Source organism: Oncorhynchus mykiss, chromosome 10 (genome assembly GCF_057628025.1).
Source record: "Oncorhynchus mykiss isolate SJ-2025 chromosome 10, ASM5762802v1, whole genome shotgun sequence".
NCBI classification, from domain to species: Eukaryota; Metazoa; Chordata; class Actinopteri; order Salmoniformes; family Salmonidae; genus Oncorhynchus; species Oncorhynchus mykiss.
In genome coordinates this window covers 6,916,497-6,931,268 of record NC_143031.1, presented here as the reverse complement: position 1 = coordinate 6,931,268, position 14,772 = coordinate 6,916,497, and the positions used below count along the sequence as shown (strand labels likewise).

The 14,772-nt window shown below is 49.6% G+C and overlaps 1 protein-coding gene across 17 annotated transcripts in view; it reads left to right on the top strand.

Annotated features, from left to right (window-relative positions):
- The window catches only part of LOC110519104 (phosphatidylinositol-3,5-bisphosphate 3-phosphatase MTMR4), a 123,129-nt gene that overhangs the window by 67,351 nt on the left and 41,006 nt on the right, over positions 1-14,772 (top strand). For all 17 annotated transcript variants that reach the window (XM_090188848.1, XM_090188850.1, XM_090188849.1 and 14 more), the window contains 2 exons: positions 2,907-3,020; positions 4,139-4,341. In XM_090188848.1, coding sequence (XP_090044974.1) covers positions 2,907-3,020; positions 4,139-4,341 — 317 coding nt within the window. The remainder of the gene's footprint in view (positions 1-2,906; positions 3,021-4,138; positions 4,342-14,772) is intronic.

The following is a 14,772-nucleotide window of genomic DNA, read 5'->3' as shown; positions in this document are numbered from 1 at the left end:
GATATCTGAGAATGGAAAAACCCCTCTCTCTAATAAACTCTCACCTAAAATGGCGTCAGTCTTGACGCCCTATCTTGATAATTACCCTGCTTTTCTGTGTGTGTTTATATGTCTATTATTTATTTATCTCAGGGCTTTTAGAGCTCGCCAGTGTTGATACCATCTACACTACCGCTCAAACGTTTGGGCTCGCTTAGAAATGTCCTTGTTTTTTGAAAGAAAAGCAAAACAGACAAAAAAACGTCCATTTAAAATGACATCAAATTGATCTGAAATGCAGTGTAGACATTGTTAATGTTGTAAATGACTATTGTAGCTGGAAAGGTCAATTTTGTTATGGAATATCTACATAGGTGTACAGAGGCCCATTTAAAACAGCAACCATCACTCCTGTGTTCCAATGGCACGTTGTGTTAGCTAATCCAAGTTTATAACTTTTAAAAGGCTAATTGAACATTAGAAAACCCTTTTGTAAGTATGTTAGCACAGCTGAAAACTGTTGTTCTGATTTAAAGAAGCAATAAAACTGGCCTTCTCTAGACTAGTTGAGTATCTGGAGCATCAGCATTTGTGGGTTTGATTACAGGCTCAAAATGGCCAGACACAAAGAACTTTCTTCTGAAACTCGTTAGTCTATTCTTGTTCTGAGAAACTGAAGTTCTCGTACAACGCTGTGTACTACTCCCTTCACAGAACAGCACAAACTGGCTCTAACCAGAATAGAAAGAGGAGTGGGAGGCCCCGGTTCAAAGGAGGACAAGTACATTAGAGTGTCTAGTTTGAGAAAGAGACGCCTCACAAGTTCTCAACTGCCAGCTTCATTAAACAGTACCCGCAAAACACCAGTCTCAACGTCAACAGTGAAGAGGCGACTCCGGGATGCTGTTCCTCTGTCCAGTGTCTGTGTTCTTTGCCCATCTTAATCTTTTATTTTTATTGGCCAGTCTGAGATATGGCTTTTTCTTTGCAACTCTGCCGAGAAGGCCAGCATCCCAGAGTCTCCTCTTCACTGTGTATATATCCCAACCTCTCTCCTCTCCTGGTGTCTATATCCTAACCTCTCTCCTCTCCTGGTGTCTATATCCTAACCTCTCTCCTCTCCTGGTGTCTATATCCTAACCTCTCTCCTCTCCTGGTGTCTATATCCCAACCTCTCTCCTCTCCTGGTGTCTATATCCTAACCTCTCTCCTCTCCTGGTGTCTATATCCTAACCTCTCTCCTCTCCTGGTGTCTATATCCTAACCTCTCTCCTCTCCTGGTGTCTATATCCTAACCTCTCTCCTCTCCTGGTGTCTATATCCTAACCTCTCTCCTCTCCTGGTGTCTATATCCCAACCTCTCTCCTCTCCTGGTGTCTATATCCTAACCTCTCTCCTCTCCTGGTGTATATATCCTAACCTCTCTCCTCTCCTGGTGTCTATATCCTAACCTCTCTCCTCTCCTGGTGTATATATCCTAACCTCTCTCCTCTCCTGGTGTCTATATCCTAACCTCTCTCCTCTCCTGGTGTCTATATCCTAACCTCTCTCCTCTCCTGGTGTCTATATCCTAACCTCTCTCCTCTCCTGGTGTCTATATCCTAACCTCTCTCCTCTCCTGGTGTCTATATCCTAACCTCTCTCCTCTCCTGGTGTCTATATCCTAACCTCTCTCCTCTCCTGGTGTCTATATCCTAACCTCTCTCCTCTCCTGGTGTCTATATCCTAACCTCTCTCCTCTCCTGGTGTCTATATCCTAACCTCTCTCCTCTCCTGGTGTATATATCCCAACCTCTCTCCTCTCCTGGTGTCTATATCCTAACCTCTCTCCTCTCCTGGTGTCTATATCCTAACCTCTCTCCTCTCCTGGTGTCTATATCCTAACCTCTCTCCTCTCCTGGTGTCTATATCCTAACCTCTCTCCTCTCCTGGTGTCTATATCCTAACCTCTCTCCTCTCCTGGTGTCTATATCCTAACCTCTCTCCTCTCCTGGTGTCTATATCCTAACCTCTCTCCTCTCCTGGTGTCTATATCCTAACCTCTCTCCTCTCCTGGTGTATATATCCTAACCTCTCTCCTCTCCTGGTGTCTATATCCTAACCTCTCTCCTCTCCTGGTGTCTATATCCTAACCTCTCTCCTCTCCTGGTGTCTATATCCTAACCTCTCTCCTCTCCTGGTGTCTATATCCTAACCTCTCTCCTCTCCTGGTGTATATATCCCAACCTCTCTCCTCTCCTGGTGTCTATATCCTAACCTCTCTCCTCTCCTGGTGTCTATATCCTAACCTCTCTCCTCTCCTGGTGTCTATATCCTAACCTCTCTCCTCTCCTGGTGTCTATATCCTAACCTCTCTCCTCTCCTGGTGTCTATATCCTAACCTCTCTCCTCTCCTGGTGTCTATATCCTAACCTCTCTCCTCTCCTGGTGTCTATATCCTAACCTCTCTCCTCTCCTGGTGTCTATATCCTAACCTCTCTCCTCTCCTGGTGTCTATATCCTAACCTCTCTCCTCTCCTGGTGTCTATATCCTAACCTCTCTCCTCTCCTGGTGTCTATATCCTAACCTCTCTCCTCTCCTGGTGTCTATATCCTAACCTCTCTCCTCTCCTGGTGTCTATATCCTAACCTCTCTCCTCTCCTGGTGTCTATATCCTAACCTCTCTCCTCTCCTGGTGTCTATATCCTAACCTCTCTCCTCTCCTGGTGTCTATATCCTAACCTCTCTCCTCTCCTGGTGTCTATATCCTAACCTCTCTCCTCTCCTGGTGTCTATATCCTAACCTCTCTCCTCTCCCGGTGTATATATCCTAACCTCTCTCCTCTCCTGGTGTATATATCCTAACCTCTCTCCTCTCCTGGTGTCTATATCCTAACCTCTCTCCTCTCCTGGTGTCTATATCCTAACCTCTCTCCTCTCCTGCCAGGTTGTGCTCCAGCTATCCCCAGCAGCTGCTGGTCCCAGTGTGGATCACAGACAAGGAGCTGGAGAGTGTGGGTTCCTTCAGATCCTCCAATAGAATCCCTGTGGTCGTCTATAGGTAGGTACACACGACTACACCTACACACACACACCATACTCTACACACACACTACTACACACTATACACACACACACACCATACTACACTCACACACACACCATAACACACCATACTACACACACACACACACAGCATAACACACACACACACACACCATACTACACACACACACACCACACACACACACACACACACACCATACTACACACACACACACCATACTACACACACACCATACTACACACACACACACACACCATACCACACACACACACACACACACCATACCACACACACACACACACACACACCATACTACACACACACCATACTACACACACACACACACACTACACACACACACACACACACACACACACACACACACACACACACCATACCACACACACACACACCATACCACACATACACACCATACTACACACACACCATACTACACACACACACACACCATAACACACACACACACACACACACACACACACACACACCATACTACACACACACACCATACCACACACACACACACCATACCACACATACACACCATACTACACACACACCATACTACACACACACACACCATAACACACACACACACACACACACCACACTACACACACACACCATACCACACACACACACACACACACACACACACACCATACTACATGCACACACACCATACCACACACACACACACACACCATACCACACACACACACACACCATACCACACACACACACACACACCATACTACACACACACACACACACACACACACACACACACCATACTACACTGAGTTGTCAACCGTCTTGGCGCGAGCAGGCCTTCCCCTGGTGGAAGAGAAGCTCTGTCTTGTCGAGGTTGAGCTTGAGGTGGTGGGCTGTCATCCAAGCTGAGATATATGTTGCTACCTGGGTGTCAGAGAGGGGAGGGGAGAACACACACACACACGTTCCAAATATCCTCACCATACCCAGCCTATGGACCAACCCATTCTAAACACATGGCTAATGTGTTGACCTGCTCTGGTTTTCGTGATGCGTGTTTACTGATGGTTAGTCCCCTCTCCTTACCGTCCTACCAGGCACCAGAGGAACGGGGCGGTGATCGCTCGCTGCAGCCAACCAGAGATCAGCTGGTGGGGCTGGAGGAACACAGAGGACGAGTACCTGGTAACATCCATCGCTAAGGCCTGTCTCATGGACCCCGGGACCAGGTTCACTTGTGAGGCCCTGGCCTGCAGCCAACCCCGAGGGGAAGGCCCAGACAGCTCTGACAGCGACTTTGGTAAGGATCTGATCTGATTTGTAGGCATATTTATTGACCTTGGGGAAGTAACACTTCATCATCATGCATTATACCAGCAGGCTTTAAGTTGAATGCTACCAGCCTTCACTTTACGAGACAAACAGACAGACAGAGAAGACATTCTCATTAACAGCAATAACCTGGAGAGGGGAGAGGAGAGGGTAGTGAGAGGAGAGGGTAGTGAGAGGAGAGGGTAGTGAGAGGAGAGGGTAGTGAGAGGAGGGGGTAGTGAGAGGAGGGGGTAGTGAGAGGAGGGGGTAGTGAGAGGAGGGGGTAGTGAGAGGAGGGGGTAGTGAGAGGAGAGGGTAGTGAGAGGAGAGGGTAGTGAGAGGAGAGGGTAGTGAGAGGAGAGGGTAGTGAGAGGAGAGGGTAGTGAGAGGAGAGGGTAGGGAGAGGAGAGGGTAGTGAGAGGAGAGGGTAGGGAGAGGAGAGGGTAGTGAGAGGAGAGGGTAGGGAGAGGAGAGGGTAGGGAGAGGAGAGGGTAGTGAGAGGAGAGGGTAGTGAGAGGAGAGGGTAGTGAGAGGAGAGGGTAGTGAGAGGAGAGGGTAGTGAGAGGAGAGGGTAGTGAGAGGAGAGGGTAGTGAGAGGAGAGGGTAGTGAGAGGAGAGGGTAGTGAGAGGAGAGGGTAGTGAGAGGAGAGGGTAGTGAGAGGAGAGGGTAGTGAGAGGAGAGGAGAGGGGAGGGGAGAGAGAGGAGAGGGTAGTGAGGGGAGAGGGTATGGTGGAGAGGGGAGGGTAGAGGGGGTAGAGAGGATAGGAGAGGGTAGAGATGAGAGGGTAGAGAGGAGAGGGTAGAGAGGAGAGGGTAGAGAGAGGAGAGGGTAGAGAGAGGAGAGGGTAGTGAGAGGAGAGGAGAGGGGAGGGGAGAGAGAGGAGAGGGTAGTGAGGGGAGAGGGTATGGTGGAGAGGGGAGGGTAGAGGGGGTAGAGAGGATAGGAGAGGGTAGAGATGAGAGGGTAGAGATGAGAGGGTGGAGAGGAGAGGGTAGAGAGAGGAGAGGAGAGGGTAGTGAGAGGGTAGAGATGAGAGGGTGGAGAGGAGAGGGTGGAGAGGAGAGGGTAGAGAGAGGGGAGGGTACTGCTTTGGTTTTGTGATGTCTGGTTACTGATGGTTAGTGGAGTCCCAGGATCACACTACGTTTATTGGAACTGTTGTAGAGGGACACTGTAGCTGTGGTAGAGGGACGCTGTAGCTGTGGTAGAGGGACGCTGTAGCTGTGGTAGAGGGACGCTGTAGCTGTGGTAGAGGGACGCTGTAGCTGTGGTAGAGGGACGCTGTAGCTGTGGTAGAGGGACGCTGTGGTAGAGGGACGCTGTGGTAGAGGGACGCTGTGGTAGAGGGACGCTGTGGTAGAGGGACGCTGTGGTAGAGGGACGCTGTGGTAGAGGGACGCTGTGGTAGAGGGACGCTGTGGTAGAGGGACGCTGTGGTAGAGGGACGCTGTAGCTGTGGTAGAGGGACACTAGCTGTGGTAGAGGGACACTGTGGTAGAGGGACGCTGTGGTAGAGGGACGCTGTAGCTGTGGTAGAGGGACGCTGTGGTAGAGGGACGCTGTAGCTGTGGTAGAGGGACGCTGTGGTAGAGGGACGCTGTAGCTGTGGTAGAGGGACACTGTAGCGTTCACTCAGCTTGGACCTTAGCACTTGTTCCCAGTCTGTTTCCCCCAGTGGGAATGGGAGTCAGGACATGTGTAACTAACTGCTGCAGATTCAGCTCGTTCATTTTGCTCTGACCCAAAAAACAACCCCAATTAGGTTGATGAGAACTAGTTACCCGAACAGACGATGAAGACACAAGTGGAATGTGCCGTTTTCAATTAATACATTCACATTGGCTTGTAGTTCACGGACACACACACACACACACACACACCCTCCTCCCCCACATACATTTTGTCTGGACAGAAGATGAATCTTCACAGATGCTCTAGTCTAAAACGACCATGACTCTTTTTTTGTTTGGTACCTTGTTTCTGTGTTCGTGAATTTGGAGCTCTTTGTCTGTCTCTCTCTCTCTCTCTCGCTCTTTGTCTGTCGCTCTCTCTCTCTCGCTCTGTCTTTCTCTCTCTCTCTCGCTCTTTGTCTGTCTCTCTCTCTCTCGCACTTTGTCTGTCTCTCTCGCACTTTGTCTGTCTCTCTCGCTCTTTGTCTGTCTCTCTCTCTCTTTGTCTGTCTCTCTCTCTTTGTCTGTCTCTCTCTCTTTGTCTGTCTCTCTCTCTCTTTGTCTGTCTCTCTCTCTCTTTGTCTGTCTCTCTCTCTCTTTGTCTGTCTCTCTCTCTCTTTGTCTGTCTCTCTCTCTCTTTGTCTGTCTCTCTCTCTCTTTGTCTGTCTCTCTCGCTCTTTGTCTGTCTCTCTCTCTTTGTCTGTCGCTCTCTCTCTTTGCCTGTCGCTCTCTCTCGCTCTTTGTCTGTCGCTCTCTCTCGCTCTTTGTCTGTCGCTCTCTCTCGCTCTTTGTCTGTCGCTCTCTCTCGCTCTTTGTCTGTCGCTCTCTTTCGCTCTTTGTCTGTCGCTCTCTCTCGCTCTTTGTCTGTCGCTCTCTCTCTCGCTCTTTGTCTGTCGCTCTCTCTCTCGCTCTTTGTCTGTCGCTCTCTCTCTCGCTCTTTGTCTGTCGCTCTCTCTCGCTCTTTGTCTGTCGCTCTCTCTCTCGCTCTTTGTCTGTCGCTCTCTCTCTCGCTCTTTGTCTGTCGCTCTCTCTCTCGCTCTTTGTCTGTCGCTCTCTCTCTCGCTCTTTGTCTGTCTCTCTCTCTCTCTCTCTCGCTCTTTGTCTGTCGCTCTCTCTCTCGCTCTTTGTCTGTCTCTCTCGCTCTTTGTCTGTCTCTCTCTCGCTCTTTGTCTGTCTCTCTCGCTCTTTGTCTGTCTCTCTCTCTCTTTGTCTGTCTCTCTCTCTTTGTCTGTCTCTCTCTCTTTGTCTGTTGCTCTCGCTCTTTGTCTGTCGCTCTCTCTCGCTCTTTGTCTGTCGCTCTCTCTCGCTCTTTGTCTGTCGCTCTCTCTCGCTCTTTGTCTGTCGCTCTCTCTCTCGCTCTTTGTCTGTCGCTCTCTCTCGCTCTTTGTCTGTCGCTCTCTCTCTCGCTCTTTGTCTGTCGCTCTCTCTCGCTCTTTGTCTGTCGCTCTCTCTCGCTCTTTGTCTGTCGCTCTCTCTCGCTCTTTGTCTGTCGCTCTCTCTCTCGCTCTTTGTCTGTCGCTCTCTCTCGCTCTTTGTCTGTCGCTCTCTCTCTCGCTCTTTGTCTGTCGCTCTCTCTCGCTCTTTGTCTGTCGCTCTCTCTCTCGCTCTTTGTCTGTCGCTCTCTCTCTCGCTCTTTGTCTGTCGCTCTCTCTCTCGCTCTTTGTCTGTCGCTCTCTCTCTCGCTCTTTGTCTGTCGCTCTCTCTCGCTCTTTGTCTGTCGCTCTCTCTCTCGCTCTTTGTCTGTCTCGCTCTCTCTCGCTCTTTGTCTGTCGCTCTCTCTCGCTCTTTGTCTGTCGCTCTCTCTCGCTCTTTGTCTGTCGCTCTCTCTCGCTCTTTGTCTGTCGCTCTCTCTCTCGCTCTTTGTCTGTCGCTCTCTCTCTCGCTCTTTGTCTGTCGCTCTCTCTCGCTCTTTGTCTGTCGCTCTCTCTCTCGCTCTTTGTCTGTCTCTCTCTCTCTCTCTCGCTCTTTGTCTTTCTCTCTCTCTCTCTCGCTCTTTGTCTGTCTCTCTCTCTCTCTCTCTCGCTCTTTGTCTGTCGCTCTCTCTCTCGCTCTTTGTCTGTCGCTCTCTCTCGCTCTTTGTCTGTCGCTCTCTCTCTCGCTCTTTGTCTGTCTCTCTCTCTCTCTCTCGCTCTTTGTCTGTCGCTCTCTCTCGCTCTTTGTCTGTCGCTCTCTCTCTCGCTCTTTGTCTGTCTCTCTCTCTCGCTCTTTGTCTGTCGCTCTCTCTCGCTCTTTGTCTGTCGCTCTCTCTCTCGCTCTTTGTCTGTCTCTCTCTCTCTCTCTCGCTCTTTGTCTGTCGCTCTCTCTCGCTCTTTGTCTGTCGCTCTCTCTCTCGCTCTTTGTCTGTCTCTCTCTCTCTCGCTCTTTGTCTGTCGCTCTCTCTCTCTCGCTCTTTGTCTGTCTCTCTCTCTCTCTCGCTCTTTGTCTGTCTCTCTCGCTCTTTGTCTGTCTCTCTCGCTCTTTGTCTGTCTCTCTCTTTGTCTGTCTCTCTCTTTTTGTCTGTTGCTCTCTCTCTTTGTCTGTCGCTCTCTCTCGCTCTTTGTCTGTCGCTCTCTCTCTCGCTCTTTGTCTGTCGCTCTCTCTCTCGCTCTTTGTCTGTCGCTCTCTCTCTCGCTCTTTGTCTGTCGCTCTCTCTCTCGCTCTTTGTCTGTCGCTCTCTCTCTCTCGCTCTTTGTCTGTCGCTCTCTCTCTCTCGCTCTTTGTCTGTCGCTCTCTCTCTCTCGCTCTTTGTCTGTCTCTCTCTCTCTCTCGCTCTTTGTCTGCCTCTCTCTCTCTCTCTCTCTCTTTGTCTGTCTCTCTCTCTCTTTGTCTGTCTCTCTCTCTCGCTCTCTCTCTCTTTGTCTGTCTCTCTCTATCAATTCAATTCAAGGGGCTTTATTGGCATGGGAAACATGTTAACATTGCCAAAGCAAGTGAGGTAGATAATATACAAAAGTGAAATAAACAATCAAAATTAACAGTAAACATTACACATACAGAAGTTTCACAACAATAAAGACATTACAAAGGTCATATATATATATGTATGTGTGTTGTAACACTGTACAAATAGTTAAAGTACACAAGGGAAAATAAATAAGCACAAATATGAGTTGTATTTTCAATGGTGTGTGTTCTTCACTGGTTGCCCTTTTCTCGTGGCAACAGGTCACAAATCTTGCTGCTGTGATGGCACACTGTGGAATTTCACCCAGTAGATATGGGAGTTTATCAAAATTAGGTTTGTTTTCGAATTCTTTGTGGATCTGTGTTATCTGAGGGAAATATGTCTCTCTAATATGGTCATACGTTGGGCAGGAGGTTAGGAAGTGCAGCTCAGTTTCCACCTCATTTTGTGGGCAGTGTGCACATAGCCTGTCTTCTCTTGAGAGCCATGTCTGCCTACGGCGGCCTTTCTCAATAGCAAGGCTATGCTCACTGAGTCTGTAAATAGTCAAAGCTTTCCTTAAGTTTGGGTCAGTCACAGTGGTCAGGTATTCTGCCACTGTGTACTCTCTATTTAGGGCCAAATAGCATTCTAGTTTGCTCTGTTTTTTTGTTCATTCTTTCCAATGTGTCAAGTAATTATCTTTTTGTTTTCTCATGATTTGGTTGGGTCTAATTGTGCTGTTGTCCTGGGGCTCTGTGGGGTGTGTTTTGTGTTTGTGAACAGAGCCCCAGGACCAGCTTGCTTAGGGGACTCTTCTCCAGGTTCATCTCTCTGTAGGTGATGGCTTTGTTATGGAAGGTTTGGGAATCGCTTCCTTTTAGGTGGTTGTAGAATTTAATGGTTATTTTCTGGATTTTGATAATTAGTGGGTATCGGCCTAATTCTGCTCTGCATGCTGAATCAATGTGCAGGGGTACAGGTTAGTAATGAGGCTATATACAGGGGGTGCAGGGGTATGGGTCAGTAATGAGGCTATATACAGGGGGTGCAGGGGTACGGGTTAGTAATGAGACTATATACAGGGGGTGCAGGGGTATGGGTCAGTAATGAGGCTATAAACAGGAGGTACCGGTACTGAGTCAATGTGCAGGGGTACAGGTTAGTAATGAGACTACATACAGGGGGTACCGGTACCAAGTCAATGTGCAGGGGTACAGGTTAGTAATGAGGCTATATACAAGGGGTACCGGTACCAAGACAATGTGTGGGGGTACAGGTTAGTAATGAGGCTATATACAGGGGGTACCGGTGCCAAGTCAATGTGCAGGGGTACAGGTTAGTAATGAGGCTATATACAGGGGGTACCGGTGCCAAGTCAATGTGCAGGGGTACAGGTTAGTAATGAGGCTATATACAGGGGGTACCGGTGCCAAGTCAATGTGCAGGGGTACAGGTTAGTAATGAGGCTATATACAGGGGGTACCGGTACCAAGTCAATGTGTGGGGGTACAGGTTAGTAATGAGGCTATATACAGGAGGTGCAGGGGTATGGGTTAGTAATCAGGCTATATACAAGGGGTGCAGGGGTATGTGTTAGTAATGAGACTATATACAGGGGGTGCAGGGGTATGGGTTAGTAATGAGGCTATATACAGGGGGTGCAGGGGTACAGGTTAGTAATGAGACTATATACAGGGGGTGCAGGGGTATGGGTTTGTAATGAGGCTATATACAGGGGGTGCAGGGGTATGGGTTAGTAATGAGGCTATATATACAGGGGGTGCAGGGGTATGGGTTAGTAATGAGACTATATACAGGGGGTGCAGGGGTACAGGTTAGTAATGTGACTATATACAGGGGGTGCAGGGGTATGGGTTAGTAATGAGGCTATATACAGGGGGTGCAGGGGTACAGGTTAGTAATGAGACTATATACAGGGGGTGCAGGGGTATGGGTTTGTAATGAGGCTATATACAGGGGGTGCAGGGGTATGGGTTAGTAATGAGACTATATACAGGGGTGCAGGGGTATGGGTTTGTAATGAGACTATATACAGGGGGTGCAGGGGTATGGGTTAGTAATGAGGCTATATACAGGGGGTGCAGGGGTATGGGTCAGTAATGAGGCTATATACAGGGGGTGCAGGGGAATGGGTTAGTAATGAGGCTATATACAGGGGGGTGCAGGGGTATGGGTCAGTAATGAGGCTATATATACAGGGGGTGCAGGGGTATGGGTCAGTAATGAGGCTATATACAGGGGGTGCAGGGGTATGGGTTAGTCGAGGTTATTGAGTTAATATGTAAAAGCATCCTCACCTGTGTGAATTGTTTGTTTATAATTATATTGTTCTATTTTCTTTTGTCTAAATCGAAGTGCGTCACAAGTTTAAAAGTCTTCGTGGCGTGTGGGGCCACCTTAATCCTAATCACTGTAATATACACAAAACTTTCCAATCACTGCTGGAGTTTGTATTCAATGAGTGAATCAACCACCGTCACCTACTCCCACTAGTGAATCAACCACCGACACCTACTCCCACTAGTGAATCAACCACCGATACCTACTCCCACTAGTGAATCAACCACCGACACCTACTCCCACTAGTGAATCAACCCCCGTCTCCTACTCCCACTAGTGAATCAACCACCGACACCTACTCCCACTAGTGAATCAACCACCGACACCTACTCCCACTAGTGAATCAACCACCGTCACCTACTCCCACTAGTGAATCAACCACCGTCACCTACTCCCACTAGTGAATCAACCACCGTCACCTACTCCCACTAGCGAATCAACCCCCGTCACCTACTCCCACTAGCGAATCAACCACCGACACCTACTCCCACTAGCGAATCAACCACCGACACCTACTCCCACTAGTGAATCAACCACAGATAACCTACTCCCACTAGTGAATCAACCACAGATAACCTACTCCCACTAGTGAATCAACCACAGATAACCTACTCCCACTAGTGAATCAACCACCGACACCTACTCCCACTAGTGAATCAACCACAGATAACCTACTCCCACTAGTGAATCAACCACCGTCTCCTACTCCCACTAGTGAATCAACCACCGTCACCTACTCCCACTAGTGAATCAACCACCGACACCTACTCCCACTAGTGAATCAACCACCGTCACCTACTCCCACTAGTGAATCACCCAAGATAAAGCTCACACACTCCAAAAAAAAACAGCATTGCCTGATGGTTGTTCTACAAAGTCCCCAAAAAAGCGAAACTAAGTAGAAGCGAGGCTCTAGAGGTGGTATCAGGAACAGATTACGGGGCAGGGGACTTCACCCGCTGCCGGTGATGTCACTGTCAAATGGGACGTCGTTAAAATAACAAACAGGAAGAGTTAGCGGCGACATTTTGAAGAGGACTTTAGGAGAAGTCATTTTAAATCTGCTCGACAGAAACGTGGCAGGACCATATTGATGTGAACATTGTGATGGATGCACTGTCATTTAGAGTAGATGGAGACAAAACAATGTCACATCAATCAATAGGTTGGGGAGGGGATGTATCTTTGTAGATAATACTTGGGCCATGCAGTGTAATGTGATTTGAAATCTGCACCAGAGACTATGAGATTCTCCTTGTGTCATTAACATCATTCTATGTCTACCATGCGATTTTGGAAAATGACCGTTATTCTGGTCTATGTGTCTGGATTCAACAATAAGGAAGCTGCTGACAGGATTACAGACTGTTTTCAATGCTGCATTTTCCACAATCAACTGACCAGACAGTATTTGTGCTCTGGGATTTTAATAGGCTCTCTCTCCGCGCACCTCTCCTACTGCAACATTACGTCACTTGTCCAACTCGTGTCCTTGGATCATTGTTATGGCAACGTAGAGGACGCATTTGAAGGCGATGTGCAGATCACCCATCTAGGAATCAGACCGTCTCCTACCGAGATGCAGGTGATACTCGGGAAAAACCCTGTAGAGAAATCTATTCCGGTATGGAAAGAGGAGAGTAGGGAGGAGCTCAAGGATTGCTTTGAGGTCACAGACTGGGAGGTGTACTTTTGGCTCACGCAGGGATCCCCCACGAGGTGACAGACAGCATTACATCATACATCCAGTTCTGTGAGGATACTGTCATTAGAACAAACCTTGGGTGTCTAAGGACTTGAAAATGTGCCTCGGAGAAAATACATTTTTCATTCCTGAGCGGAGATACTGATGCTGTAATGGAGAAAGGAAAGTAATTCAGGTCAAAAAATATGGAAAGTGGGCCTCCCAGGTGGCGCAGTGGTCTAGCGCTAGCTGTGCCACCAGAGACTCTGGGTTCGCGCCCAGGCTCTGTCGCAACCGGCCGCGACTGGGAGGTCCGTGGGGCGACGCACAATTGGCCTAGCGTCGTCCGGGTTAGGGAGGGTTTGGCCGGTAGGGATATCCTTGTCTCATCGCGCACCAGCGACTCCTGTGGCGTGCCGGGCGCAGTGCGCGCTAACCAAGGTCGCCAGGTGCACAGTGTTTCCTCCGACACATTGGTGCGGCTGGCTTCCGGGTTGGATGCGCGCTGTGTTAAGAAGCAGTGCGGCTTGGTTGGGTTGTGTTTCAGAGGACGCATGACTTTCGACCTTCGTCTCTCCCAAGCTGAGTTGTAGCGATGAGACAAGATAGTTGGTTGGATACTACGAAATTGGGGAGAAAAAGGGGGTAAAATTTCAAGGATGAAGTGGAGAAGAAGTTCTGTACAGGCAATCCAAGACAAGCATGGGACGGGTCTTAATGCAATGGTGGGAAGAGAAAGGAAAGAGAACAATAACAGACTGTTCAGCCTTTGTAAATGACCTTAACTGTTTTCATGGAAGATTTGATACCGTTGATTTCAAAGACGAAGATGTAAACAAATATGTGAGATTATCCCCAAATCCTCTCCTGTCCAGATAACAGAGAACGAGGTGGGAACGAGGCTTGTTAATGATTAAGCCACACAAAGCACCCGTGCCCAGACCGGACCACGGGGCAAAGTCCTGAAGGTCTGCGTCAACTTGCTCAAGGGTGTCTTCACACGACTGTTTCAACTCCTGCTGAGCACCTGTACAGTGCCAAAATCCCGGAAGGTGACGACCATTGTACCGGTGCCTAAGAAGTCAAGGTGCCAAATCACCAAAAGCAGATCAACTGGACCCGTTACCCTGACCTTGGTGAACATGGTGGCTAGTCATGGAGCCTGTGTGAGGACAGTCGGCCGGTACAGTCCGGTGAGGGTCGTGGAGCCTGTGTGAGGACAGTCGGCCGGTACAGTCCGGTGAGGGTCGTGGAGCCTGTGTGAGGACAGTCGGCCGGTACAGTCCGGTGAGGGTCGTGGAGCCTGTGTGAGGACAGTCGGCCGGTACAGTCCGGTGAGGGTCGTGGAGCCTGTGTGAGGACAGACGGCCGGTACAGTCCGGTGAGGGTCGTGGAGCCTGTGTGAGGACAGTCGGCCGGTACAGTCCGGTGAGGGTCGTGGAGCCTGTGTGAGGACAGTCGGCCGGTACAGTCCGGTGAGGGTCGTGGAGCCTGTGTGAAGACAGTCGGCCGGTACAGTCCGGTGAGGGTCGTGGAGCCTGTGTGAGGACAGACGGCCGGTACAGTCCGGTGAGGGTCGTGGAGCCTGTGTGAGGACAGTCGGCCGGTACAGTCCGGTGAGGGTCGTGGAGCCTGTGTGAGGACAGTCGGCCGGTACAGTCCGGTGAGGGTCGTGGAGCCTGTGTGAGGACAGTCGGCCGGTACAGTCCGGTGAGGGTCGTGGAGCCTGTGTGAGGACAGTCGGCCGGTACAGTCCGGTGAGGGTCGTGGAGCCTGTGTGAGGACAGTCGGCCGGTACAGTCCGGTGAGGGTCGTGGAGCCTGTGTGAGGACAGTCG